Genomic DNA, 27,840 nt, shown 5'->3' with positions numbered 1-27,840 from the left:
TGTTTTAATTAGACTGATGTTAGATGGACGTCTATTTCCAACGTTTCATTATTTATCTTTGACAGGAAACTACAAAGTACAATCTTTTAAATCGTTAACATTCATTTTACCAGCTTGCTTTATGCCACCTTGCACTGAACCTCTTTGATTGTAACCCATTTTAGACCAAATTAGTGTTACAATGGCAAAAAAACAGGGCCGTTAAGTCTAGAGAAATTTTTAGTGTCTTTCACTCTATGCTTCAAAATAATGGCCGGAACCGAAGTCTGAGATCGAAATCCCGACGTTTAATTTTTTTTTCGTAGAAAAGTGGAAAAAATTAGGGTCGGGGGTACAAAAATTAGGGTCCGTCGGGTAACCAACCCTAAACAGACATTTTTTTGCCTTATCAGATTTTACCTGAGAACTCAATATTTGCTTCACCTTAATCGGTAGGAAGTCACTTTATTACTTTTTAAAACAGTATAAAATGCATCAGATCTACTTCTCAGCAGAAAATATATATACCAAGGTAAATTTTAGAAAAAAAAAGTTTCATACCTGACCTTTTTCATTCCTACTTTTTCAAAGTACAGTAGAACTTTGACCAGGGTACGTTTTTTAATCAGCTCACATTTTCACCAGCGTTAGGATTACTTAAAAATAACTTCGAGAACAGTTTGTGGCATAATATTTTACTTTACAGTTATAAGATAATTAAATTGAAAGTCTTAAATGTATCGCATCAAATATGTTGTAAACTGACTAAATTTATTTCTAGAATAATTTCATATCCGCAATTCCATTCCCGTTTCCGTTTTCGACTTCCGGAATTTAGTCAACTTTTATTTGTTTATGTTCCGGTCACGATGTTGTCGGCAACTGAATCCTAATTATTGTTAGATTAACTCAAGGAAATCGTTTTGGTGATGTGGTGCATTTTATAAGTAAGTGTTTAGTTTATTAGCATCGAAGATAATTAAATAGAAAATGCCATTTAAGTTTATTTTAGCAAGCAGGTCGATATCGCTTTACATTTCATCATTGATGCCATGATGATTGTGAAATACATGTTAGGCTGTTCTGTTGAGTGACCCAGGCCTACCGCTGAATCTACATCTGCTGTTGTACATTCAAAATGTTTTTGTAAGAAGTTGACAATATATTGTACATACCTTGTACATATTGGAAACAACCTGTTGTGTTGAAGCAATGTACAAGTTGACGATAACTTGAGCTTGCTGTCAGCGGCAATTTGTTTTCACAAGGAATGTGAGCAGTTTTTACTGTCATGGTTGTATCTATTCTCACCTTGAATATTGCTCTGGATGTCAATGAATGACATGTCATTTGTGTGAAATAATAAATTCATCATTCTCATTTCAAGATTTTTAATTTAAGTTCAATTCATATAAAACTATCATAAATGATAGATATTATTGATTTCAATTTACAGACACCAAAATAAACAAATTATTCAAGTGTGACAAGATGTCCTATTAACTTCGTATCCATGGCGGCTAAGTACTCCCGCTTGCCCACAGAGGACAGCGTTAGTCTGGATTACAGCTCTCCTTTCTCCTATGGTATCAGTGAGAATTCCACTAAATACGATTCTTACTACACCTACGGAGGCAACATGGAGAAAAAGTACCGCTCACATTACACATATGATGGAGGTGCTCCTAGAGGCGAGGATGCCAGGATACATGTTGGTGAGAATTCATAACCAAATAATCTGTCAAGGCATCACAAGTGATCAGTTAATTTCCATAAATTATAGGGTCAATTTTATACATTTCCAAAGTCCCACATGATTATATACCACTGAAAGTGTAAAAGATAGGTAAGTAATGAGGTTTAGAGAGGGCTTAAGGAATTTTTCAAACTTTTTGCCACTATAGTTTTTGGTTTTGATGCAATGAGGACTTTTTGGACTTGATATTTAATTTAGCTGGTTGACTTTTTTAGAATGAAGGTATTTTTTTAAAGGGAGGTAATACCTTGAAATACACAATGATATATATTGATTGATTGTAAAATATTTATCAAATAAAAAAAATAATTTACTGCTGATAAACTCAACTTTTTAAAACTCTTTTAATTGTCTTTTCTTGACAGAGAAACGGTCAATGTTGTCAAACATTTGTCATTACTTCATGATTGGTCTTGGCTTCTTCCTTTTGGTCATCACCTTTCCGATATCAGGATGGTTCTCTTTTAAGGTAATAATAATACGTTCGGTATCCCCTACTGAGTGAGTACCAGGACTGTATGATATTCCAGTTCATCCACATCTATGTAGGCCAGTATATATGATAATCTTTCAAAGTTACAGCATACCCCACGATAAATGTCCGCAGTACTGTATGAGTTCTCTATATCCTCTATGGCTATGTAGGTCAGGACAAAAATGTATCCAGTTCACCGAGCTGTAGTGTATCACAATTTACCTCTGGATGTTACACATAATAATAGGCACCTTAAAACTAGCCCACATCATTCAGCTCTTTTGTTTTTTCTAAGTATCAGTATATTAAACCAGGTACAGGTAAACAAAATTTGAATTAAAGTGTGTTTCATGAATCATTTTGTAGAAAATATCGGAGTTTGAACGACTGGTGGTGTTTAGACTTGGACGTCTCCAAGGAGTAAAAGGACCAGGTACGCATCTACATTTTTGCTGTCATACTGTAGCTGTTTCCATTTCCATCTATCAGTGAATTCTAAATTGATGATAAATAGATCAATAGTGGTTATATGTTTCTTTTAATGGCAGCTTTTGTTAAGTTCATGACCATTTATTGATCATGAGTTCAATATACCATTTACGATACAGTTATGCAACTTATACATATTTACCTATAAATTACTCTCTCTTTAGGTATGGCATTTGTCCTGCCCTTAATTGACAGAGTGAGGAAGGTAGACATCGGTCTGAAGGCTTTCAACGTCCCTCCTCAACAGGTACTATAAAGGCTGATTGTGTAGTGTTGTTAGTCATTGGGGGGGTATACTCATTGAGGAAGGGAGATAACTTAAGTTTGAATAGAATGAATGCACATAAAATAACAACTGTTTTCAGTTGTATGTGAGCGGGGAGATAAAATTTGGTTTTTAGCCCACCATCATCAGATGGTGTGCTATTCAAATCGCTTTTCATCCGTGGTCCGTCGTCCATCCGTCCGTTAACATTTCTTGTTACCGCTATTTCTTGGAAAGGGCTGAAGGGATCTTTCTCAAATTTCATATGTAGGTTTCCCTAGGGCCCTAGTTGTGCATATTGCATTTTTGGACCGATCAGTCATCAAGATGGCTGCCAGGCCGCCATCTTGGATTTTGATAGTTAAAGTTTGTTACCGCTATTTCTCAGAAAGTACTGAATGGATCTCTCAAATTTCACATGTAGGTTCCCCTAGGGCCCTAGTTGTGCATGTTACTTTTTGGGACCGATCAGTCAACAAGATGGCTGACAGGCCACCATTTTGAATTTTGATAATTGAAGTTTGTTACTGCTATTTCTCAGAAAGTACTGAAGCGATCTGTCTCAAATTTTTTCTTGGAAAGGGCTGAAGGGATCTTTCTCATATTTCATATGTAGAACTCCTGGAACCTGCATATTGCATTTTGGGACTGATCGGTCAACAAGATGGCCAACAGGTAGCCATCTTGGATTTTGATAATTGAAGTTTGTTAAGTGTTATATATCTCAGAAAGTAATGAAAAGATCTTTCTCAAATTTCATATGTAGTAATATGTAGTAAAAGTTTGAAAAGCAGAGAAATGATTCCTCTTTCTATTGTCAGACGTAGATCATTCTTTGGTGGGCGCCAAGATTCCTCTGGGATCTCTTGTTTGTCACTAATGCCTTGTGATTTGAAGTATTGTTGGTTTTGTTTTGTTTGAAAAAATTAGCTACCTATAATCTTAATTAGGATTGAAAGTAATGTTTTAGGTTTTTGCCTTGTAGTTGATCACTGCTGACCGAGCTATCATTGAGGTAGGAGCTGATGTCCAGTATAGGATCAAGGACGTGACAAAGTCCATCACATGTATAGAGAACCCTAATCAGTGTCTGAGAGGACTGGTCCAGGCTTCTCTTACCAATCAGCTCCTCTCCAAGGAAATGAACATCATAGAAAAACAGAAACAGTGGATTATTTCTAGTATAGAGGTACGTCTCTATAATATGCAAGTTGATAAGAATACAATATTTAGTATACTAGCTGGTTTGATGATCTATTAACGCCCATGTTTTTTATATAGAAATAGGGAGTACAGGTGTGACTAGACTTTTTTTTCTTATTGTTTGAATTTTAATGTTTCGTTTTTATAAACACGCATGAATGTGAAAATGGTTATTCACAAGGCTGTTCAAGTCAAGTCCTTGGAACATGAATGAAAGAATCAAAAGAAAATGATTATTTAATCATCAAGATTTATGATATTAGGTAGCTGAGCAGTATGTAATTACATTCTTATTAAATACAATAGTTCTGTAGAATACACAAATCTTCCCAATCATTATAGGAGGATAGTAACAGAACAGCTAACAACTGGGGACTGGAGATCACTCGCATACAGTTGTAAGTACAGTATCTATACAGTCAGTTATCCATTAATTCAATAATCTTCTGTACGTGTGTGATAATTAACGAGGCCGGAATCAGGTAACAAAGATAAAGTGCTCTTATTTAGCAGATTTTGTTTACTTCCCTCACTTGATTGAAACTACAGATTAAATAAGATCATTGAAATCTGAGGGGGAAATATTTTTAGAGCGGCATAATTGTACCTTCATATCACTAGAAGTAACACTATGGAATATTGGTGTTCCAATTCTCCACTGACTTTAATGATGTACATTATTTTTATAAGATCCATCTCTTTTAGAGAGAACACTAAAAGTTGAATATTATGATGTTTATTAGACCACCCATCAAGTTATTGAAGGCCCCAGAAGGAGCCCCAAAGGGAGGAGCACCCAACTTTATGATGCCCCCGGGCCTCCCTCAGACATTCCAGCAGCTTACCTCAGTATTTATGGAGGCAGCAGGTACTTTCTGTACATTGTATTTTGAGATAAGAAATTTGACTTTGTATAGCATTTCAAACTTTAATGATAAATTATAAAGGAAATTGTTCAAATCACTAGTCATATGAAGTGACTACCAGTAGCTAATTTAATCTGAAATGACAATCTATTTTTCGATTCAATACACTGGTTACTGTTGTAGTTCAAAGACATGATCATTAACTTGCTTGGAACTCCTTAGAGCTAGTTTATTGCCATATAGAAATAACAAATATATTATAATCATCATTATATATCCCAGCCGCCACTCAGAGTCATGGAGCTGAAGGTCAGACCGTAGACGTGTCACAACAAGATGTTGTCACGGTTATCTCTGAGGATGGAGCTGTGGGGAGTGACGATTTATTATCAGGAGAAGTTCCGACACCTCGTGATATTATCATACAGACGAATGGTGTCCTCACTGAGGCAATGGTGAAGAGTGTGCGATCTGTGTATCAGTTTAATCTCAGAGGAAATGATGGTGGAACTTTTTACCTTGATCTGAAAAATGGTATGGATATAATTTGAAAATTAACTCAATCTTTGGGAAAAATCACTGATATCAATTCAATGTTCCCATATGCGATTTTTATCTCACCACATCAATTCCGTTATTATGGTCATGACACTTTCCTTCAGATTGCATTTTGTGTGGCAGACTTATTATTTTTTTGTGAAGTACCTGCCGTCACCTCCTCAAAATTAAACCAAGCTTAATCATGTGGATTACCATAAGATAAACACACAAAAAATATTATTTTATTGTTGCTACTTTTCTTTTCATGAGGTGGTAACTTGGAGTTTATTCAGATGAAAGTTATTGACACATCTTTGCGATCATAAGGGTCAAGTGATTTTGTTCTTGAATTTTGCAGGAAGTGGTCATGCTGGTGAGGGATTGCCCCCTGGTGGTGAAGCTGATGTTGTTTTGTCTCTTTCTGTGACTGATATGCAGAGAATGTTTATGGACAAGTTTAAGCCCATGCAGGCCTATATGAGTGGACGCTTAAAAGTGTCCGGGGACTTATCAGCTGCTCTTCAGTTAGAGGACATCATTAAAAAAGTTGTCAAAAAGATGAAAGGCGGCCAAAATGGAATTCAAATTGTATAACTAACACCATGCCTTATATAGCACAGAATCAAGAAGAAAACCATTCTTACATTTTTCTGTAATTTATATAATATTGTTTGATCTCAAAGGACGGAAATAGTTTTTGAGTAAAATTTTGTAACCATTTCACAATACTAGGTATTTGTATTCCAGTAATGAAGTTATATAGTTTACATATGTGTTGTTTTATCGAAACAAACTGGTAAAACTGTATACTAAGAAGAGCATTTCCAAGAAATTTTGTTTCTGCTGTAAAACATGACATAGTACATTTAGTGAATGGATTTCATGAATTCCATTCAAATAAAACTGAATAATACAGCCAACTTTATTTAAAACAATCATTAAAGTAGTTTCAATATAATTATTGAAATGATACATATATATTTTATGTGTTTAAAATGAAAGCACCAATAGCTCTAGCAAGAAATCCTCTGATAACTGGGTATATAGATAAGTAGTTTCCTGTTTAAGATATTACATAGATGTGGTTATGACTGAAGATTGTTTGGATTGTAAGAATTGGTTGTATGACAACAGCATTACATTGTAAGACACACATAGTATCATCCTCAATATCCCTGGGGTTACTATCACTGTCATGATATCCATCCCTGGAATTTGGCTGGAATATGTCATAGCAAAAACAATAACAGTAAAACATGGTTAAAACAAACCTCTGGGGACCAACAAAATCACTTCGTTATGAGCAACGTTTGTTATACAGATAATGCAGACATATCATGGTTACACTAACGGTGACAAAAATTACTACAAGTATGTTATAACTACGAATTCGTTGTAAGTATTTCACCTAATTTTTTTATCTATAGACTGTCAAATGTTACTTCTGAAACGTTTTCTGGTCCTGATATTATAACTATAGGGTTTGCATGGTACCTAGTGTATTACAAAATCATATGAAATGGAGGCAAGATCTAAAAATTACCTGTTGACAGGAGGCCTATTGGTAGGTATATGATCAGAGATGAGTGAGTGGCTATATACCTTGTTCTTAGACACAAACACAAGATTCTTTTTAAGCATTAATGGAAAAAACGCATTAACTAGGCCAAAAACCATCTACAGCTTTGTTGCTATAAAAAGTCTGGATTGGAGGATGTTAAATGTTTCCAGCTGCCAAGACAATCATGTAACATATTGTTTGTTTATATTAGAGTTTTATGAGGAATGAATTATATAGCACAGAACAATGGGACACTAGAGTCAAGTTTTTGATCTGTAGATTACTATAATTACTGTGTACCCTTTGGTGACCAGTCTGTACACGAGAATCAGCTACTGATTCTGTAGGCTTGGTTTAACACTCTAGAATCTACACTTTGATTGGCCTAGTAATGTCTAGTTATATGTCGTATATTTAATATGAAACCTGCATAAATGATGGCGTTAATTGTCACAGATACTAGTAATACTCTAAATGTAGGTATTGGAGGATATCCATTTTAGTAAGTCCTAGATATCCACTATGTTTTAGGTAGTATGACAATGTTAGTAGCTGTATAACTTGATTTTCAGTATGAGATCAAATAAATACGTGTGTGATTATTTAGAGACCTTATTTAGTATACTAATTTTATGTTTTAATTTATTAAGATTTATTTGTTTATTTGTTACAAAGATGTTTTGTTTTTACAGCTATTTTCATTAACACCATCTTTCACAGTGAAATCCAATAGTGTATTTGCATCTTTTAAATGATTATTTAGTAAATAAATATATACAATTTATTAAATATATTCAAAACTCTGTTGTTTTTAATCCATTGTGTAGATAATCAATGGACTGAATCTGCTTCCAGCTGGTTTTAGTTTTGGTTGGAAATGGTTTAACGTTCAATTAACTTGCAGCTGCAACATTATTTTTTGGCGAGTTGGTTTTAGTTTTGATTTGTATAATGTTCTATTAATTTCCAGCTACGACATCATTTTTTGGCATGTTGGTTTTAGCTTTGATTTGTATGACATTCTTTTAACTTGCAGCTTAGACATTAATTTTTGGTGAGTTGGTTTAAGTTTTGATTTGTATAACGTTCTATTAACTTCCAGCTGGCACACTATTCCCTTTAATTCATATTGACAATTGAATTTTTCACAGCTTTCCTTGACAAAAAGTTGAAAGGATCTTTCTCAACAAGAGATCCCAGAGGGATCTTGGCGCCCACAAAAGAATGATCTACGTCTGACAATAGAAAGATGGATCTTTTCTCTGCTTTTCAAACTTTTACTACAAACTTCATATAAAATTTGAGAAAGATCTTTTCATTACCTACTGAGATATATCACAGTAACAAACTTCAATTATCAAAATCCAAGATGGCTACCTGTTGGCCATCTTGTTCATCAATTGGTCCCAAAATGCAATATGCACAACTAAGGTCATAGGGGAACTTAAATATGAAATTTGAGACAGATCGTTTCAGTACTTTCAGAGAAATAGCACTAACAAACTTCAATAATCAAAATCCAAGATGGCGGCCTGTTAGCCATCTTTTCCAACGAATGGTCTGAAAATGCAATATGCACAACTAGGGACCTAGGGGAACCTGCACATGAAATTTGAGACAGATTATTTCAGTACTTTCTGAGAAATAGTGGTAACAAATTTCAACTATAAAAATCCTTGATGGCGACCTGTCGGCCATCTTGTTCACTGATCAGTCCAAAAATGCTGTATGCACAACAAGACCTCTAGGGGAACCTGCACATGAAATTTGAGACATATCCCTTCACTACTTTATGAGAAATAGCGGTAAACAAACTTCAATTGTCAAACAAGAGGCCCAGAGGGCCTGTATCGCTCACCTGGTTTGTAATGCCAAGTAATGTTCTGAATACAGGTTCATTGTTTCTTTTCTGAAGGAATTTTTAATATTAACCTCTAAATCCCCTATTGGGCCCCACCCCTCTGCCCCCAGGGGGTCAGAGCCAAAATTTATACAAGTTCTGTTCCCCTTCCCCCAAGGATGTTTATGGCCAAATTTGGTCACAATCCAAGTAAAACTCTAGGACAAGTAGTGATTTATAGGATTTACCTCTATTTCCCCTATTGGGCCCCGCCCCTCCTGCCCCCAGGGGGTCAGAGCCAAAATTTATATAAGTTCTGTTCCCCTTCCCCCAAGGATGTTTGTGGCCAAAAATTTGGTTACAATCCATGCAAAACTCTAGGACAAGTAGCGATTTATAGAATTTATCTCTATTTCCCTATTGGGCCCCACCCCTCCAGCCCCTGGGGGGCCAGAGCCAAAATTTATATAAGTTCTGTTCCCCTTCCCCCAAGGATGTTTGTGGCCAAATTTGGTTACAATCCATGTAGAACTCTATGACTAGTAGCGATTTAAAGGATTTACCTCTATTTCCCCTATTGGGCCCCGCCCCTCCTGCCCCTGGGGGATCAGAGCCAAAATTTATACAAGTTCTGTTCCCCTTCCCCCAAGGATGTTTGTGGCTAATTTTTGTTACAATCCATGCAGAACTCTAGGACTAGTAGCGATTAAAGGATTTACCTCTCTATTTCCCCTATTTGGCCCCGCCCCTCCTGCCCCCAGGGGGTCAGAGCCAAAATTTATACAAGTTCTGTTCGCCCTCCCCCAAGGATGTTTGTGGCCAAATTTGGTTATAATCCATGAAGAACTCTATGACTAGTAGCGATATAAAGGATTTACCTCTATTTCCCCTATTGGGCCCCGCCCCTCTTGCCCCCAAGGGGTCAGAGCCAAAATTTATACAAGTTCTGTTCCCCTTCCAAAATTGATCTTTGTGGCCAAATTTGGTTACAATCCATGCAGAACTCTATGACTAGTAGCGGTTTAAAGGATTTACCTCTATTTCCCCTATTGGGCCCCGCCCCTCCTGCCCCAGGGGGGTCAGAGCCAAAATTTATACAAGTTCTGTTCGCCCCTCCCCCAAGAGATGTTTGTGGCCAAATTTGGTTACAATCCATGCAGAACTCTAGGACAAGTAGCGATTTATAGGATTTACTTCTATTTCCCCTATTGGGCCCCGCCCTCCTGCCCTAGGGGTGTCAGAGCCAAAATTTATACAAGTTCTGTTCGCCCTCCCCCAAGGATGATTGTGGCCAAATTTGGTTACAATCCATGCAGAACTCTATGACTAGTAGCGATTTAAAGGAAATGTTGACGGACGGACGGACGGACGGACGGACGGCGGACGGACGGACGGACGACGGAGACGCCGCGCCATGACATAAGCTCACCGGCCCTTCGGGCCAGGTAAGCTAAAAACCAAGATGGCGTCCTGTCGGCCATCTTGCTCACCGATCGGTACCAAAATGCAATAAGCACAACTAGGGACCTAGGGGAAAATGCATACGAAATTAGAGACAGATCCCTTCATAATTTTCTGAGAAATAGCGGTTACAAACTTCAATTGTCAAAATCCAAGATGGCAACCTGGTGGCCATCTTGTTGACTGATCGGTCCAAAAATGCAATATGCACACCTAGGGCTTTAGGGCAACCTACATATGAAATTTAAAAAAGATCCCTTTAGTACTTTCTGAAAAATAGTGGTAACAAGAATTGTTAACAGACGGATGGAAGGATGGACGAAGGACCAATGACGAAAGGCGATTTGAATAGCCCACCATCTGATGATGGTGGGCTAAAAACATACACTATACATGTAGTTGTGTATTTCAAAAGCAAGTGAGAACATTGATTTTGACTGCCATCTAAGATTGTTCTGACAATTGAACTTTGTTCAATACTTAACTTCAGGCTATATATATGGATGGGGCCGTTGTGGCTAAGTGGTTAAGATGTCTCAACATATTACCACAAGTTCTCCACCTCTGGGTTGCGAGTTTGAATACCATGTGGGGCAGTTGTCAATTACTGACTGCTTGTCGGTGGTTTTTCTTCAGATACTCAAGCTTGGCACATCCTTACAGGACCCTGGCTGTTAATAGGACGTTAAACGTATAAAACCCAAACTTATATCAAGAAGGAATCACTTATTAGCACAAGACAGGCTTGATAGACAACAACATTGATAGGGCCCTCTTTAACTTCAATGTAGACAAGTGTAAGTCAAAGATCAATGATAACAGACAAATAGAACAGGTACTTCAAATGATGTACCTTGAATACAAATGTCACAAGACACAACTTATAAAAAAATAATTTATTTGGGTCAGATGACTAAAAATGTAAGTGTTATATAAAACAACAAATCTTCATGGTATTTGAAAAAGTGCCAAATTTTCGTGGCAGTCAGTAACCATCGTTCTTAAAGGCCCATTACCTTTCCGGAGCAAAATATAAAGGTTTCTTAAAAAACATTAATAACACCAGAAAATGCATACCGATGATCTAAAATAAGGTTACGACACCAAACCTATGCAAGATTGCCTGCGTAATATATGAAAACAGTGGAGAGTCAACTCGCTGTTTTGCCGTCTGACGCAGTGATAATCAACTACCGCGCGGTATTTAGGACAACGGCGGGAAACATAATACGACCCGCGTTATGAAAATAAACATTTTATTTATTTTAATCAAATCGTTCAGAAGGTGATGATAAATGTAGTATTAACGGTAAGTTAATAATTTTTAGGACTCTACAAAATTATCGATCTTGTTTTACATTCCCATTTTAAAAATTAAAAGCCGTTTCGGAAAGGTAGTGGACCTTTAATATGACAGATGACTACCTTATGGTATATGGAGTTCTATAAAGATAAGAATCATATATATATAAAATGGTCATTTTCAGATTCATGTACATTATACTGTACAATTACATAACATTTAAATTCTTGAAAATTTCAGACACATACAAGAAAACCAGATTGGGTAGCTAATATAACCATATCCTGGACAGCCACATTATATACATGTACCGTAAATAGATAATGCACTAGTCATTTGTGTTACATGATCACTGGCATTTAGCCCGGTCATATAGAAGGGCCGGTCATATAGAAGGGCCGGTCATATAGACATCCCATTCTGATGAAGTAATAACATAACTAAGGCTATTAGTATGTTTAGTATACATCCATTAGGAGGTCTGGATTGTCAATTTACAGATCAGACAGGTGTTCAATTCAAATGTTATATTCCTTATATAGCAGTGTCCTTTGGTCACATGTGTAATTATAAATGTCCATAGGTAAGTTATTGACTGCAGGGCAAGATCCATTCAAAGATACAAAGTGTTATGACTTGTATGAAGGGCCACTATCTTCTTTAATTCTTCTTCAGCATGTGGATTTTTCTGTAAGATAAAATAATGGTAATTAGACTTGAGACAATTGGCATATAACATAACACACTTACTAAATGTAATGAAGCTATGACTTTCCAATTGAGAAAATTCAAATGTACTTGTCATTTTTGTTGCATACCTTATTAATGCTGATAGCAGATATGATCAACATACATTACCTCAACTTTGCCAGCCAAGGGTACAGTAGTGTATGATACTGAACCCTTGGCAGATGTCATGTTAAAAGTAAAGTTTCCACACTGCACCACCTGCTGGATCATCGCAGTTGCCCCCCTTCCATTTATATATTAAGCAACCAATGAAAAAGCTTGTATCTTTGTTGTATGGATTGAAAAATGGCAGTGCCCTTTGGGATGCACATGTTGTTGCAGCAGATTTAAAATACCAAAGATAAACATGCTCATGAGGCACTAGTTTGTCAGTTTGGACACCGGTTTTTGTGTTTCATGCTTCAGTGTTCAATTTAGTCAGGAGATCACAGTTTATCTTTGCATAATTTGATTACCTTTGAGAAATAGAAACCACGCACATATTAATAAGATATACTTTCCCAATCTGTTTGAAGAGCAATGTAACCATGTACTTCATTTAGCTGGTCTAAAATATTTATAAATTGACTAAATTGTAAATATGACTCTGCTAGGAGCTGTTGTTGACAGTCATGGTATGCTTCAATTTACAAATGTAGGTCACTATGGTTCAGTTTTGTTGACAAATAAAAACTTGGTTGCATGAACCTGGATAAACCCAATCAGAATTTGAAATGGGGGAAGTTCAATTTTGACACAACATCCACTAAGGGTTGCAGGTAGAGCATCAGACTGATTATCCTTGGCTAGCAAAATTGAGAGTACCTGAATGACATGAGATAAGATCAACATACCTGTACCTGAATGACATGAGATGAGATCAACATACCTGAATGACATGAGATGAGATCAACATACCTGAATGACATGAGATAAGATCAACATACCTGAATGACATGAGATAAGATCAACATACCTGAATGACATGAGATAAGATCAACATACTTGAATGACATGAGATGAGATCAACATACCTGAATGATTTGAGATCAGATCAACATACCTGAATGGCATGAGATAAGATCAACATACCTGAATGACATGAGATAAGATCAACATACCTGAATGACATGAGATGAGATCAACATACCTGAATGTTATGAGATAAGATCAACATACCTGAATGACATGAGATAAGATCAACATACCTGAATGACATGAGATGAGATCAACATACCTGAATGACATGAGATGAGATCAACATACCTGAATGACATGAGATGAGATCAACATACCTGAATGACATGAGATAAGATCAACATACCTGAATGACATGAGATAAGATCAACATACCTGAATGACATGAGATAAGATCAACATACCTGAATGACATGAGATAAGATCAACATACCTGAATGACATGAGATAAGATCAACATACCTGAATGACATGAGATAAGATCAACATACCTGAATGACATGAGATAAGATCAACATACCTGAATGACATGAGATAAGATCAACATACCTGAATGATTTGAGATGAGATCAACATACTTGAATGACATGAGATGAGATCAACATACCTGAATGATTTGAGATCAGATCAACATACCTGAATGTTATGAGATAAGATCAACATACCTGAATGATTTGAGATCAGATCAACATACCTGAATGTTATGAGATAAGATCAACATACCTGAATGATTTGAGATCAGATCAGCATACCTGAATGTTATGATATAAGATCAACATATACCTGGATGATGATGGGATAAGATCAACATGCTTGATGAAATCATGAAATCAATGTTATGATCAGATCAACATACCTGAATGTTATGAGATAAGATCAACATACATACCTGAGATAAGACATGAGATTGACATGAGATAAGATCAACATACCTGAATGACATGAGATGAGATCAAGAATGACATGAGATCAACATACCTGATTGACATGAGATAAGATCAACATACCTGAATGACATGAGATAAGATCAACATACCTGAATGACATGAGATAAGATCAACATACCTGATTGACATGAGATGAGATCAACATACCTGAATGACATGAGATGAGATCAACATACTTGAATGACATGAGATAAGATCAACATACCTGAATGACATGAGATAAGATCAACATACCTGAATGAAATGAGATAAGATCAACATACCTGAATGACATGAGATGAATAGACAACATACTTGATTGACATGAGATAAGATCAACATACCTGAATGACATGAGATGAGATCGACATACCTGAATTGACATGAGATAAGATCAACATACCTGAATGACATGAGATGAGATCAGTACACGTACCTGATTGACATGAAATAAGATCAGATTTAACATGAATAAAATGAGATAAGAGATCAACATACCTGAATGATATGACTTTGAATGGTGTTGAGTACAAAGGCAGAAAAGTAATCAGGCACTAGATCAGACATACCTGAATGAATCTTTGATTACCGTGAGTAGAGCATACAGTAGAGAACAGTCTTCTATAACCATGGATCTGACAGGTACTCAATACTGTAACAGACCAGTTAGTACATGTATACAGCAGTAGAGAACAGCTCTATAACCGTGGATCTGACAGGTACTCAATACTGTAACAGGACCAGTTAGTACATGTATACAGCAGTAGAGAACAGCTCTATAACCATGGATCTGACAGGTACTCAATACTGTAACAGGACCAGTTAGTACATGTATACAGCAGTAGAGAACAGCTCTATAACCGTGGATCTGACAGGTACTCAATACTGTAACAGGACCAGTTAGTACATGTATTACAGTAGTAGAGAACAGCTCTATAACCGTGGATCTGACAGGTACTCAATACTGTAACAGGACCAGTTAGTACATGTATACAGCAGTAGAGAACAGCTCTATAACCGTGGATCTGACAGGTACTCAATACTGTAACAGGACCAGTTAGTACATGTATACAGCAGTAGAGAACAGCTCTATAACCATGGATCTGACAGGTACTCAATACTGTAACAGGACCAGTTAGTACATGTATACAGCAGTAGAGAACAGCTCTATAACCGTGGATCTGACAGGTACTCAATACTGTAACAGGACCAGTTAGTACATGTAAGTACAGCAGTAGAGAACAGCTCTATAACCGTGGATCTGACAGGTACTCAATACTGTAACAGACCAGTAAGTACATGTATACAGCAGTAGAGAACAGCTCTATAACCGTGGATCTGACAGGTACTCAATACTGTAACAGGACCAGTTAGTACATGTATACAGCAGTAGAGAACAGCTCTATAACCGTGGATCTGACAGGTACTCAATACTGTAACAGGACCAGTTAGTACATGTATACAGCAGTAGAGAACAGCTCTATAACCGTGGATCTGACAGGTACTCAATACTGTAACAGGACCAGTTAGTACATGTATACAGCAGTAGAGAACAGCTCTATAACCGTGGATCTGACAGGTACTCAATACTGTAACAGGACCAGTTAGTACATGTATACAGCAGTAGAGAACAGCTCTATAACCATGGATCTGACAGGTACTCAATACTGTAACAGGACCAGTTAGTACATGTATACAGCAGTAGAGAACAGCTCTATAACCGTGGATCTGACAGGTACTCAATACTGTAACAGGACCAGTTAGTACATGTATACAGCAGTAGAGAACAGCTCTATAACCGTGGATCTGACAGGTACTCAATACTGTAACAGAACCAGTTAGTACATGTATACAGCAGTAGAGAACAGCTCTATAACCGTGGATCTGACAGGTACTCAATATACTGTAACAGGACCAGTTAGTACATGTGTACAGCAGTAGAGAACAGCTCTATAACCGTGGATCGGACAGGTACTCAATACTGTAACAGGGCACTAGACCAGATATATGGTACATGTATACCAGCAGTAGAGAACAGCTCTATAACCGTGGATCTGACAGGTACTCAATACTGTAACAGGACCAGTTAGTACATGTATACAGCAGTAGAGAACAGCTCTATAACCGTGGATCTGACAGGTACTCAATACTGTAACAGGACCAGTTAGTACATGTATACAGCAGTAGAGAACAGCTCTATAACCATGGATCTGACAGGTACTCAATACTGTAACAGGACCAGTTAGTACATGTATACAGCAGTAGAGAACAGCTCTATAACCATGGATCTGACAGGTACTCAATACTGTAACAGGACCAGTTAGTACATGTATACAGCAGTAGAGAACAGCTCTATAACCATGGATCTGACAGGTACTCAATACTGTAACAGGACCAGTTAGTACATGTATACAGCAGTAGAGAACAGCTCTATAACCATGGATCTGACAGGTACTCAATACTGTAACAGGACCAGTTAGTACATGTATACAGCAGTAGAGAACAGCTCTATAACCATGGATCTGACAGGTACTCAATACTGTAACAGAACCAGTAAGTACATGTATACAGCAGTAGAGAACAGCTCTATAACCGTGGATCTGACAGGTACTCAATACTGTAACAGGACCAGTTAGTACATGTATACAGCAGTAGAGAACAGCTCTATAACCATGGATCTGACAGGTACTCAATACTGTAACAGGACCAGTTAGTACATGTATACAGCAGTAGAGAACAGCTCTATAACCATGGATCTGACAGGTACTCAATACTGTAACAGGACCAGTTAGTACATGTATACAGCAGTAGAGAACAGCTCTATAACATACTGTAACAGGATCTGACAGGTAGAGAACAGCTCTATATGGATCTGACAGGTACTCAATACTGTAACAGGACCAGTTAGTACATGTATACAGCAGTAGAGAACAGCTCTATAACCGTGGATCTGACAGGTACTCAATACTGTAACAGAACCAGTTAGTACATGTATACAGCAGTAGAGAACAGCTCTATAACCGTGGATCTGACAGGTACTCAATACTGTAACAGGACCAGTTAGTACATGTATACAGCAGTAGAGAACAGCTCTATAAACCGTGGATCTGACAGGTACTCAATACTGTAACAGGACCAGTTAGTACATGTATACAGCAGTAGAGAACAGCTCTATAACCGTGGATCTGACAGGTACTCAATACTGTAACAGGACCAGTTAGTACATGTATACAGCAGTAGAGAACAGCTCTATAACCGTGGATCTGACAGGTACTCAATACTGTAACAGGACCAGTTAGTACATGTATACAGCAGTAGAGAACAGCTCTATAACCGTGGATCTGACAGGTACTCAATACTGTAACAGGACCAGTTAGTACATGTATACAGCAGTAGAGAACAGCTCTATAACCGTGGATCTGACAGGTACTCAATACTGTAACAGGACCAGTTAGTACATGTATACAGCAGTAGAGAACAGCTCTATAACCGTGGATCTGACAGGTACTCAATACTGTAACAGGACCAGTTAGTACATGTATACAGCAGTAGAGAACAGCTCTATAACCGTGGATCTGACAGGTACTCAATACTGTAACAGGACCAGTTAGTACATGTATACAGCAGTAGAGAACAGCTCTATACCATGGATCTGACAGGTACTCAATACTGTAACAGGACCAGTTAGTACATGTATACAGCAGTAGAGAACAGCTCTATAACCGTGGATCTGACAGGTACTCAATACTGTAACAGGACCAGTTAGTACATGTATACAGCAGTAGAGAACAGCTCTATAACCATGGATCTGACAGGTACTCAATACTGTAACAGGACCAGTTAGTACATGTATACAGCAGTAGAGAACAGCTCTATAACCATGGATCTGACAGGTACTCAATACTGTAACAGGACCAGTTAGTACATGTATACAGCAGTAGAGAACAGCTCTATAACCGTGGATCTGACAGGTACTCAATACTGTAACAGGACCAGTTAGTACATGTATACAGCAGTAGAGAACAGCTCTATAACCGTGGATCTGTCAGGTACTCAATACTGTAACAGGACCAGTTAGTACATGTATACCGCAGTAGAGAACAGCTCTATAACCGTGGATCTGACAGGTACTCAATACTGTAACAGAACCAGTTAGTACATGTATACAGCAGTAGAGAACAGCTCTATAACCGTGGATCTGACAGGTACTCAATACTGTAACAGACCAGTTAGTACATGTATACAGCAGTAGAGAACAGCTCTATAACCGTGGATCTGACAGGTACTCAATACTGTAACAGGACCAGTTAGTACATGTATACAGCAGTAGAGAACAGCTCTATAACCGTGGATCTGACAGGTACTCAATACTGTAACAGGACCAGTTAGTACATGTATACAGCAGTAGAGAACAGCTCTATAACCATGGATCTGACAGGTACTCAATACTGTAACAGGACCAGTAGTACATGTATACAGCAGTAGAGAACAGCTCTATAACCATGGATCTGACAGGTACTCAATACTGTAACAGGACCAGTTAGTACATGTATACAGCAGTAGAGAACAGCTCTATAACCGTGGATCTGACAGGTACTCAATACTGTAACAGGACCAGTTAGTACATGTATACAGCAGTAGAGAACAGCTCTATAACCATGGATCTGACAGGTACTCAATACTGTAACAGGACCAGTTAGTACATGTATACAGCAGTAGAGAACAGCTCTATAACCGTGGATCTGACAGGTACTCAATACTGTAACAGGACCAGTTAGTACATGTATACAGCAGTAGAGAACAGCTCTATAACTCTCTGACAGGTACTCAATACTGTACAGATTAGTACATGTTACAGCAGTAGAGAACAGCTCAATACCGTGGATCTGACAGGTACTCAATACTGTACAGACCAGTAGTACATGTATACAGCAGTAGAGAACAGCTCTATAACCGTGGATCTGACAGGTACTCAATACTGTAACAGGACCAGTTAGTACATGTATACAGCAGTAGAGAACAGCTCTATAACCGTGGATCTGACAGGTACTCAATACTGTAACAGGACCAGTTAGTACATGTATACAGCAGTAGAGAACAGCTCTATAACCGTGGATCTGACAGGTACTCAATACTGTAACAGGACCAGTTAGTACATGTATACAGCAGTAGAGAACAGCTCTATAACCGTGGATCTGACAGGTACTCAATACTGTAACAGGACCAGTTAGTACATGTATACAGCAGTAGAGAACAGCTCTATAACCGTGGATCTGACAGGTACTCAATACTGTAACAGGACCAGTTAGTACATGTATACAGCAGTAGAGAACAGCTCTATAACCGTGGATCTGACAGGTACTCAATACTGTAACAGGACCAGTTAGTACATGTATACAGCAGTAGAGAACAGCTCTATAACCGTGGATCTGACAGGTACTCAATACTGTAACAGGACCAGTTAGTACATGTATACAGCAGTAGAGAACAGCTCTATAACCGTGGATCTGACAGGTACTCAATACTGTAACAGGACCAGTTAGTACATGTATACAGCAGTAGAGAACAGCTCTATAACCATGGATCTGACAGGTACTCAATACTGTAACAGGACCAGTTAGTACATGTATACAGCAGTAGAGAACAGCTCTATAACCATGGATCTGACAGGTACTCAATACTGTAACAGGACCAGTTAGTACATGTATACAGCAGTAGAGAACAGCTCTATACCATGGATCTGACAGGTACTCAATACTGTAACAGGACCAGTTAGTACATGTATACAGCAGTAGAGAACAGCTCTATACCATGGATCTGACAGGTACTCAATACTGTAACAGGACCAGTTAGTACATGTATACAGCAGTAGAGAACAGCTCTATAACCATGGATCTGACAGGTACTCAATACTGTAACAGGACCAGTTAGTACATGTATACAGCAGTAGAGAACAGCTCTATAACCGTGGATCTGACAGGTACTCAATACTGTAACAGATCCAATTAGTACATGTATACAGCAGTAGAGAACAGCTCTATAACCGTGGATCTGACAGGTACTCAATACTGTAACAGGACCAGTTAGTACATGTATACAGCAGTAGAGAACAGCTCTATAACCGTGGATCTGACAGGTACTCAATACTGTAACAGGACCAGTTAGTACATGTATACAGCAGTAGAGAACAGCTCTATAACCATGGATCTGACAGGTACTCAATACTGTAACAGGACCAGTTAGTACATGTATACAGCAGTAGAGAACAGCTCTATAACCATGGATCTGACAGGTACTCAATACTGTAACAGGACCAGTTAGTACATGTATACAGCAGTAGAGAACAGCTCTATAACCATGGATCTGACAGGTACTCAATACTGTAACAGGACCAGTTAGTACATGTATACAGCAGTAGAGAACAGCTCTATAACCATGGATCTGACAGGTACTCAATACTGTAACAGGACCAGTTAGTACATGTATACAGCAGTAGAGAACAGCTCTATAACCATGGATCTGACAGGTACTCAATACTGTAACAGGACCAGTTAGTACATGTATACAGCAGTAGAGAACAGCTCTATAACCGTGGATCTGACAGGTACTCAATACTGTAACAGGACCAGTTAGTACATGTATACAGCAGTAGAGAACAGCTCTATAACCGTGGATCTGACAGGTACTCAATACTGTAACAGAACCAGTTAGTATGTATATAGCAGTAGAGAACAGCTCTATAACCGTGGATCTGCAGGTACTCAATACTGTAACAGACCAGTTAGTACATGTATACGCAGTAGAGAACTCTATAACCGTGGATCTGTAGGTACTCAATACTGTAACAGACCAGTTAGTACATGTATACAGCAGTAGAGAACAGCTCTATAACCGTGGATCTGACAGGTACTCAATACTGTAACAGGACCAGTTAGTACATGTATACAGCAGTAGAGAACAGCTCTATACCATGGATCTGACAGGTACTCAATACTGTAACAGGACCAGTTAGTACATGTATACAGCAGTAGAGAACAGCTCTATACCATGGATCTGACAGGTACTCAATACTGTAACAGGACCAGTTAGTACATGTATACAGCAGTAGAGAACAGCTCTATACCATGGATCTGACAGGTACTCAATACTGTAACAGGACCAGTTAGTACATGTATACAGCAGTAGAGAACAGCTCTATACCATGGATCTGACAGGTACTCAATACTGTAACAGGACCAGTTAGTACATGTATACAGAGTAGAGAACAGCTCTATACCATGGATCTGACAGGTACTCAATACTGTACAGGACCAGTTAGTACATGTATACAGCAGTAGAGAACAGCTCTAAAACCGTGGATCTGACAGGTACTCAATATTGTAACAGGACCAGTTAGTACATGTATACAGCAGTAGAGAACAGCTCTATAACCGTGGATCTGACAGGTACTCAATACTGTAACAGGACCAGTTAGTACGTGTATACAGCAGTAGAGAACAGCTCTATAACCGTGGATCTGACAGGTACTCAATACTGTACAGGACCAGTTAGTACATGTATACAGCAGTAGAGAACAGCTCGATAACCATGGATCTGACAGGTACTCAATATTGTAACAGGACCAGTTAGTACGTGTATACAGCAGTAGAGAACAGCTCTATAACCATAGATCTGACAGGTACTCAATACTGTAACAGGACCAGTTAGTACATGTTTACAGCAGAAGAGAACAGCTCTATAACCATGGATCTGACAGGTACTCAATATTGTAACAGGACCAGTTAGTACGTGTATACAGCAGTAGAGAACAGCTCTATAACCATAGATCTGACAGGTACTCAATACTGTAACAGGACCAGTTAGTACATGTTTACAGCAGAAGAGAACAGCTCTATAACCATGGATCTGACAGGTACTCAATATTGTAACAGGACCAGTTAGTACGTGTATACAGCAGTAGAGAACAGCTCTATAACCGTTGATCTGACAGGTACTCAATACTGTAACAGGACCAGTAAGTACATGTATATAGCAGTAGAGAACAGCTCTATAACCGTGGATCTGACAGGTACTCAATACTGTAACAGGACCAGTTAGTACATGTGTACAGCAGTAGAGAACAGCTCTATAACCATGGATCTGACAGGTACTCAATACTGTACAGAACCAGTTAGTACATGTATACAGCAGTAGAGAACAGCTCTATAACCGTGGATCTGACAGGTACTCAATATTGTAACAGGACCAGTTAGTACATGTATACAGCAGTAGAGAACAGCTCTATAACCGTGGATCTGACAGGTACTCAATATTGTAACAGGACCAGTTAGTACATGTATACAGCAGTAGAGAACAGCTCTATAACCATGGATCTGACAGGTACTCAATACTGTAACAGGACCAGTTAGTACATGTATACAGCAGTAGAGAACAGCTCTATAACCGTGGATCTGTCAGGTACTCAATACTGTAACAGAACCAGTTAGTACATGTATATAGCAGTAGAGAACAGCTCTATAACCGTGGATCTGTCAGGTACTCAATACTGTAACAGGACCAGTTAGTACGTGTATACAGCAGTAGAGAACAGCTCTATAACCATGGATCTGTCAGGTACTCAATACTGTACAGGACCAGTTAGTACATGTATACAGCAGTAGAGAACAGCTCTATAACAGTGGATCTGACAGGTACTCAATACTGTAACAGAACCAGTTTGTATAATTAATATGTAACACTAGAATGATAATGGTCAATGAAACAATTAATCTCTCTCAGGGTGCATTGCGGTCCCCACAATTTCACCTCTGTCAACTGCTCACGAACTGGCCATCTGTTTACCTAGGGTCACATAATATTACGACATGATGATGGTTTAAACATTGTGCCCCTTTTATATACGACGTCAAAGTGATTGTTTTTGAAACGGCAGACGTCATATGCAAATCTTTACTATTTACTTACAAGTAAATCTAGTGTATATATCCACAAAAGAATCCATTATTGTTTGGTTTGATATTGAATGATCAATTTTATATTTTATCAGAACTGACAGTCGTTTACAGGAAAAAGATACAAAAGCAAGCTTACAATATGTATTTAAGAATTTTAAAGTATGTGTCCGAAATATACTTTTCAATAATCTTGAAACTTTGCTGGGCTGTTTACAGAGAAGAAATTGTGAGGACCGCAATGAACCTTGGGAGAGATTGTGAAACAATATCTCTCTAAGGAATACAAGTAACATATCCACATTAGATTTCTAATAGGTTGATAAACAGTTTAATCTTTATTACATGTAGGTACATCAGTTAAATTAATTGACAAGTAAGCCATTGCTTGATAATAGAAGACAATTTTGTCAAATTGTTATTCCCATCACATTATCACTCTTTTATTCAAATAAACCCATGACCTAGGAATGATATCTTCCAGTTCTCGAAAACGCTTCTTATAAGGTGTAGGTCATGGGTCAAATATGTACAATGCCCTAATATTTAAGAAAATCACATTTTAAAATGTATCCATGTGCAAATGTCTTTATCAGATGAAGAGATCGGTCTTGAATTTCAACAAATTTACTTACACTGGGCTGGTAAACCAGCGATTACATTTGGCTGTTCAACATATGGACAAAGTGGTGTTCCAGCAAACTTGGCAGATTTCAAGGCCCTGAGAAATGGTGGCTGCATATCCAGTATAGGTATATCAGTCTTATATTCACTGGTGGGGCATGAACACAGTATAGATATGTAGTTCATTTTCATAGATATCCCAGCAAACAACTGAAAGACACATTCAAAATGACAGTACTGTTTTTATTTTGGTTAGCAGATACAGTTATGGTGTTATTATAAAGACACTGTATGTTTGCACTACAGTTGGACAATTAAAATATCATAAGGGTGCAGTTTAGAACTGAAATGCATTTGTTTGTTTTCTATTTTTTTTTATTTTCAAAGACTGCATCAGATATATATATATGTTTTATCATGCAGTCTTTTTAGAGAAATCTACCATATATCACGTCTGAGTCCCTACCTTGGTAGCAAAAGAATATGACTGTTCTGGAGTGATGTCGACATTACACTGACACACCATCACATGTCGGTTCTGTGTACTTCTGTATAAGTAACATGTTTTATCTGTGGGCGAGGTCTGTTGAAATGTGTTGAAGTCATGCTCTTTTATTCCACCAAATAGTCCACCAAGTAACTCAAACTCTTGGTGCAAGATATAGGCTCTAGCAAATCCTGAAAGATTAAATGACAAATAAACTCTTAAATCTGCTAAGTATTTAATCATAGACCAATTATACACATTTTAATCCTGCTAATGTGTTTCTGAATCACCAGTCAATATCATTTTAGCCAGTGAGATCTTCTTTGATGACTTTTTGTTCTTTGATTTGTGATCATTCTTTTATGCAATGACAAATTTATATACCAGTAACTTCACTGTTTTATTACATTATAATCTATGGCTTGATCATGAAACTGGATCCAGTTCATTCATTTTTTGCAAATCTGTAAAGCTAAATACATATCACCATTTAGACTCATGGCCTCAAGACCTTACGTTTTAACACTTTATAGATTATCTCCCCTTACTACGAAACTTAATCTGACAGGCTATAGAGAGACAAACATTATCAAGCCAAATTGTATTGATAAATCTATACACTAGTGACAAGACTACTAAGGATGCAATGGGTTTTTGTTTGTTTAATTTTTAATCATCAAGATAAAAGTGTATCCTAGATAATAGTCCAAACTGTTCACTTGCGGAACTCTTATCTCTTATGATTTCTGGCAATTTATATATGTGCATTATCTATGAATATGATATATTTTTTGCAAACAATTATGGCTTGTTAATTAAAGTATACAGTATAGGTATGGAGTATAATTACCTGAAGGGGCTGGACCTATGGCTTTAATTAATGTATAACAAGTATACAGTACAGATATGGAGTAATTACCTGTAGGGGCTGGACCTATGACTATATATAATTAATGTATGACAAGTATACAGTATAGGTATGGAGTAATTACCTGTAGGGGCTGGACCTATGGCTATAATTAATGTATGACAAGTATACAGTACAGATATGGAGTAATTACATGTAGGGGCTGGACCTATGGCTATAATTAATATATGATAAGTATACAGTATAAGTATGGAGTAATAATTATATAACCAGTAGGGGCTTGACCTATATGGCTATATTTGATGTATGACTAAAAGTATACAGAATAGGTATGGAGTAATTACCTGAAGGGGCTGGACCTATGGCTATAATTACTGTATGACAAGTATACAGTATAGGTATGGAGTAATTACATGTAGGGGCTGGACCTATGGCTATAATTAATGTATGACAAGTATACAGTATAGGTGTGGAGTAATTACCTGTAGGGGCTGGACCTATGGCTATAATTAATGTATGACATTCCAGCTTTCCATCCTCAGTTGCTTTCATTTCTGCTTTTGCCTTTTCTGACCATCTCATCCATAGATCACTAAAATATTTAAGTCAGATTGTAAATGAAACTGAAAAAAATACTTCTACATTAATTAACATAGCAGCATATCAAAGTGTCCATGTGCAATATCAATCTTTATTAAATCTATTTCCAACAATTTGTCAGCGAACTCAAATGATCCCAAAAAAGATCAAAATTTAAAGTGGGTGGCTTTATTATTGTCAAAAGTGTATGTGTGACTATGTGATATCCTCTTTGGCGATGTATTAAAGTTTTCACTATCACCATGCATGCATTGTCCAGCTGCTAGTCCATACAACGGCTGGCAGTATCATATACCGGTATATGTTGGTAATCTCTGTTGAACAAAGAGTTCTCACAAATATTTTAGTTCAATAAAAAATCTAAAACATAACAATCTCAATCCTTGCATTATGTAACATTTTATGTGCAATCTTTTATATATGTACAACAGTGCAAGTTAACCTTATACTGGTTCATTATTGATTTTCATATTCATTTAATATTTATTCACTGACATGATAATATATATATGCAGGTACATAAAAAGCCACTTTATGTCACAGAAAAGTAAATCTTTAGATGTTTTCTTTTAAAAATAACATATCATTTATTCATTTCTTTTCATCCACATATATTATCATGACAGTAACACGTATGGACCAATTTATAAATACAGTGTAACTTGTCTAAACCGGACCCTGTACAAATCAGAAACTTTTTCCATACTGATTAAATTGTAAGGTTCTGGCATATTAATTAATAAAATATAGTACCGGGGGTACTTAAAACTGTTACTCCCATAACATGAGAGTCGACTGGTCAGCCGCTTTTTTATCGGACGTTATTTTGCTGACTGTCGACTCTCATTTCCGAAGGCCTATTTCTTTGATGCAGCTTCCGACGTCAGATGAAGGCGGAAGGAAAAGTGCAATAATATCAATATTTCTTGCTCTTACAGTGATAACACTGATGTGTACTTACAGTTTAGGTATTAATTATCCCATTTATCTAGGAAAACCATAGTTTACGGCCTCATAAAATAGTATTTTAGCGGATTAGATATGATGAATCCCTTCCGTAACATTTTGACCTAGTTTTAAATATGGCGGCTGGTTACTACAAAAAACGGAACGTGAATTCAAGCGGGCAGAATACAAGTAAAAGTAAAGGCAGATCAAGCGTTTTGGGGACTTTGCAATTCGTTTTTTCTATTTACCAGGCGAATCGCTTTCATCATGAAGTTTTGTCTGGGTCATGAAAGCTTACGTTAGGAGATGTAAATATTTGTTTTAGATGGATTTTACGGCTGATTTTGTCAAAAAAATTGTTGATTTATGAAAAAGAGGTAGGTATTTGACATTGATGACGATTTAAATATGATTTAAACGTTTTATATTGTCACAATCCAAACTTTGAAAATGTTACCCTCAGCATCGGGTAAATGGCCTATCGGAAGTTAGAGGTTAGACACGACGTAATGTTCCAAAAGTGTCTCGTCGTGCTATACCTCTAACATTGTTGGAGTATTAAAACTGTATGATCCAGAATCTGTCTACACTGACATCCTGACTTATCTTGGTAATTTTACTCCATTTTTCATCCATAATTATTCAATTTATCCATCTATGAGTAAATTAGAAAGCTCTAGTCTATTCCATTTCTAAAACGATGATAAAGCAAAACACGTGTAATTATGGCATGCAGATTTGTATATTTTGACACGAAAGAACTAGAAAATACATTTATTGGGATACGATTAAATAACTGTTATTTCTTTAAATGATTACCAATCAAAAGGCTCCAAATCATCGTCCTCGTCTTCATCATCGTCCACTGCTCTAGACGAGACAGGCAAAATTTCTCCAAAGAACGTCGCCATGATTAAATTTTCTTCAATGTCAATAAAAAGCTTAAACTCTGAAGTGCTCCATGTGCATTTGTATCAACCGTAGCAACGAC

The 27,840-nt window shown here is 37.4% G+C and overlaps 2 protein-coding genes across 8 annotated transcripts; one reads left to right on the top strand and one right to left on the bottom strand.

Annotated features, from left to right (window-relative positions):
* The first annotated feature begins 800 nt into the window (after positions 1–800).
* Positions 801–7,246, top strand: LOC138336271 (stomatin-like protein 1). 3 transcript variants are annotated; one of them, XM_069285688.1, is made up of 10 exons: positions 801–926; positions 1,436–1,694; positions 2,101–2,204; positions 2,577–2,643; positions 2,864–2,946; positions 3,950–4,153; positions 4,510–4,565; positions 4,911–5,035; positions 5,316–5,567; positions 5,932–7,246. In XM_069285688.1, exons 2-10 carry the CDS (start codon positions 1,493–1,495, stop codon positions 6,165–6,167), a joined length of 1,329 nt encoding a protein of 442 aa, XP_069141789.1. In that variant the 5' UTR covers positions 801–926; positions 1,436–1,492; the 3' UTR covers positions 6,168–7,246. The 3 variants fall into 3 exon arrangements, with proteins under 3 accessions (XP_069141789.1, XP_069141809.1, XP_069141800.1); XM_069285708.1 differs by lacking the exon at positions 801–926 and adding an exon at positions 1,033–1,125; XM_069285699.1 differs by lacking the exon at positions 801–926 and adding an exon at positions 1,116–1,251.
* A 4,108-nt stretch (positions 7,247–11,354) lies between these two features.
* Positions 11,355–27,816, bottom strand: LOC138336243 (proteasome assembly chaperone 1-like). 5 transcript variants are annotated; one of them, XM_069285678.1, is made up of 5 exons: positions 27,669–27,816; positions 25,784–25,893; positions 24,413–24,624; positions 23,958–24,156; positions 11,355–12,426 (listed from the first exon to the last, which is right to left on the bottom strand). In XM_069285678.1, coding segments are annotated over exons 1-5 (615 nt in total). In that variant the 5' UTR covers positions 27,761–27,816; the 3' UTR covers positions 11,355–12,424. The 5 variants fall into 5 exon arrangements, with proteins under 5 accessions (XP_069141779.1, XP_069141745.1, XP_069141764.1 ...); XM_069285644.1 differs by lacking the exon at positions 11,355–12,426 and adding an exon at positions 21,651–21,904; XM_069285663.1 differs by lacking the exons at positions 11,355–12,426; positions 27,669–27,816 and adding exons at positions 21,651–21,904; positions 26,863–27,016.
* Between the last annotated feature and the right edge of the window lie 24 nt (positions 27,817–27,840).

The sequence above is a fragment of the Argopecten irradians genome, chromosome 1 (assembly GCF_041381155.1).
Source record: "Argopecten irradians isolate NY chromosome 1, Ai_NY, whole genome shotgun sequence".
NCBI classification, from domain to species: Eukaryota; Metazoa; Mollusca; class Bivalvia; order Pectinida; family Pectinidae; genus Argopecten; species Argopecten irradians.
The sequence above is the reverse complement of the archived record's forward strand: the minus strand, read 5'-3'. Positions and strand labels throughout refer to the sequence as shown.

What these genes read in the sequence shown, in the direction of transcription:
- LOC138336271 (XM_069285688.1), top strand. Translation starts at nt 1,493, where the DNA reads ATGGCGGCTAAGTACTCCCGCTTGCCCACAGAGGACAGCGTTAGTCTG. An exon ending in TCAACGTCCCTCCTCAACAG is followed by an intron (nt 2,947 to 3,949) that starts GTACTATAAAGG and finishes TTTGCCTTGTAG; the next exon opens with TTGATCACTGCTGACCGAGC. An exon ending in AGTATTTATGGAGGCAGCAG is followed by an intron (nt 5,036 to 5,315) that starts GTACTTTCTGTA and finishes TATATATCCCAG; the next exon opens with CCGCCACTCAGAGTCATGGA.
- LOC138336243 (XM_069285644.1), bottom strand. Translation starts at nt 27,760, where the DNA reads ATGGCGACGTTCTTTGGAGAAATTTTGCCTGTCTCGTCTAGAGCAGTG. An exon ending in CATAGGTCCAGCCCCTACAG is followed by an intron (nt 24,625 to 25,783) that starts GTAATTACTCCA and finishes TTAATCTTTCAG; the next exon opens with GATTTGCTAGAGCCTATATC. An exon ending in CGCTGGTTTACCAGCCCAGT is followed by an intron (nt 21,905 to 23,957) that starts GTAAGTAAATTT and finishes GGTCCTGTACAG; the next exon opens with TATTGAGTACCTGTCAGATC.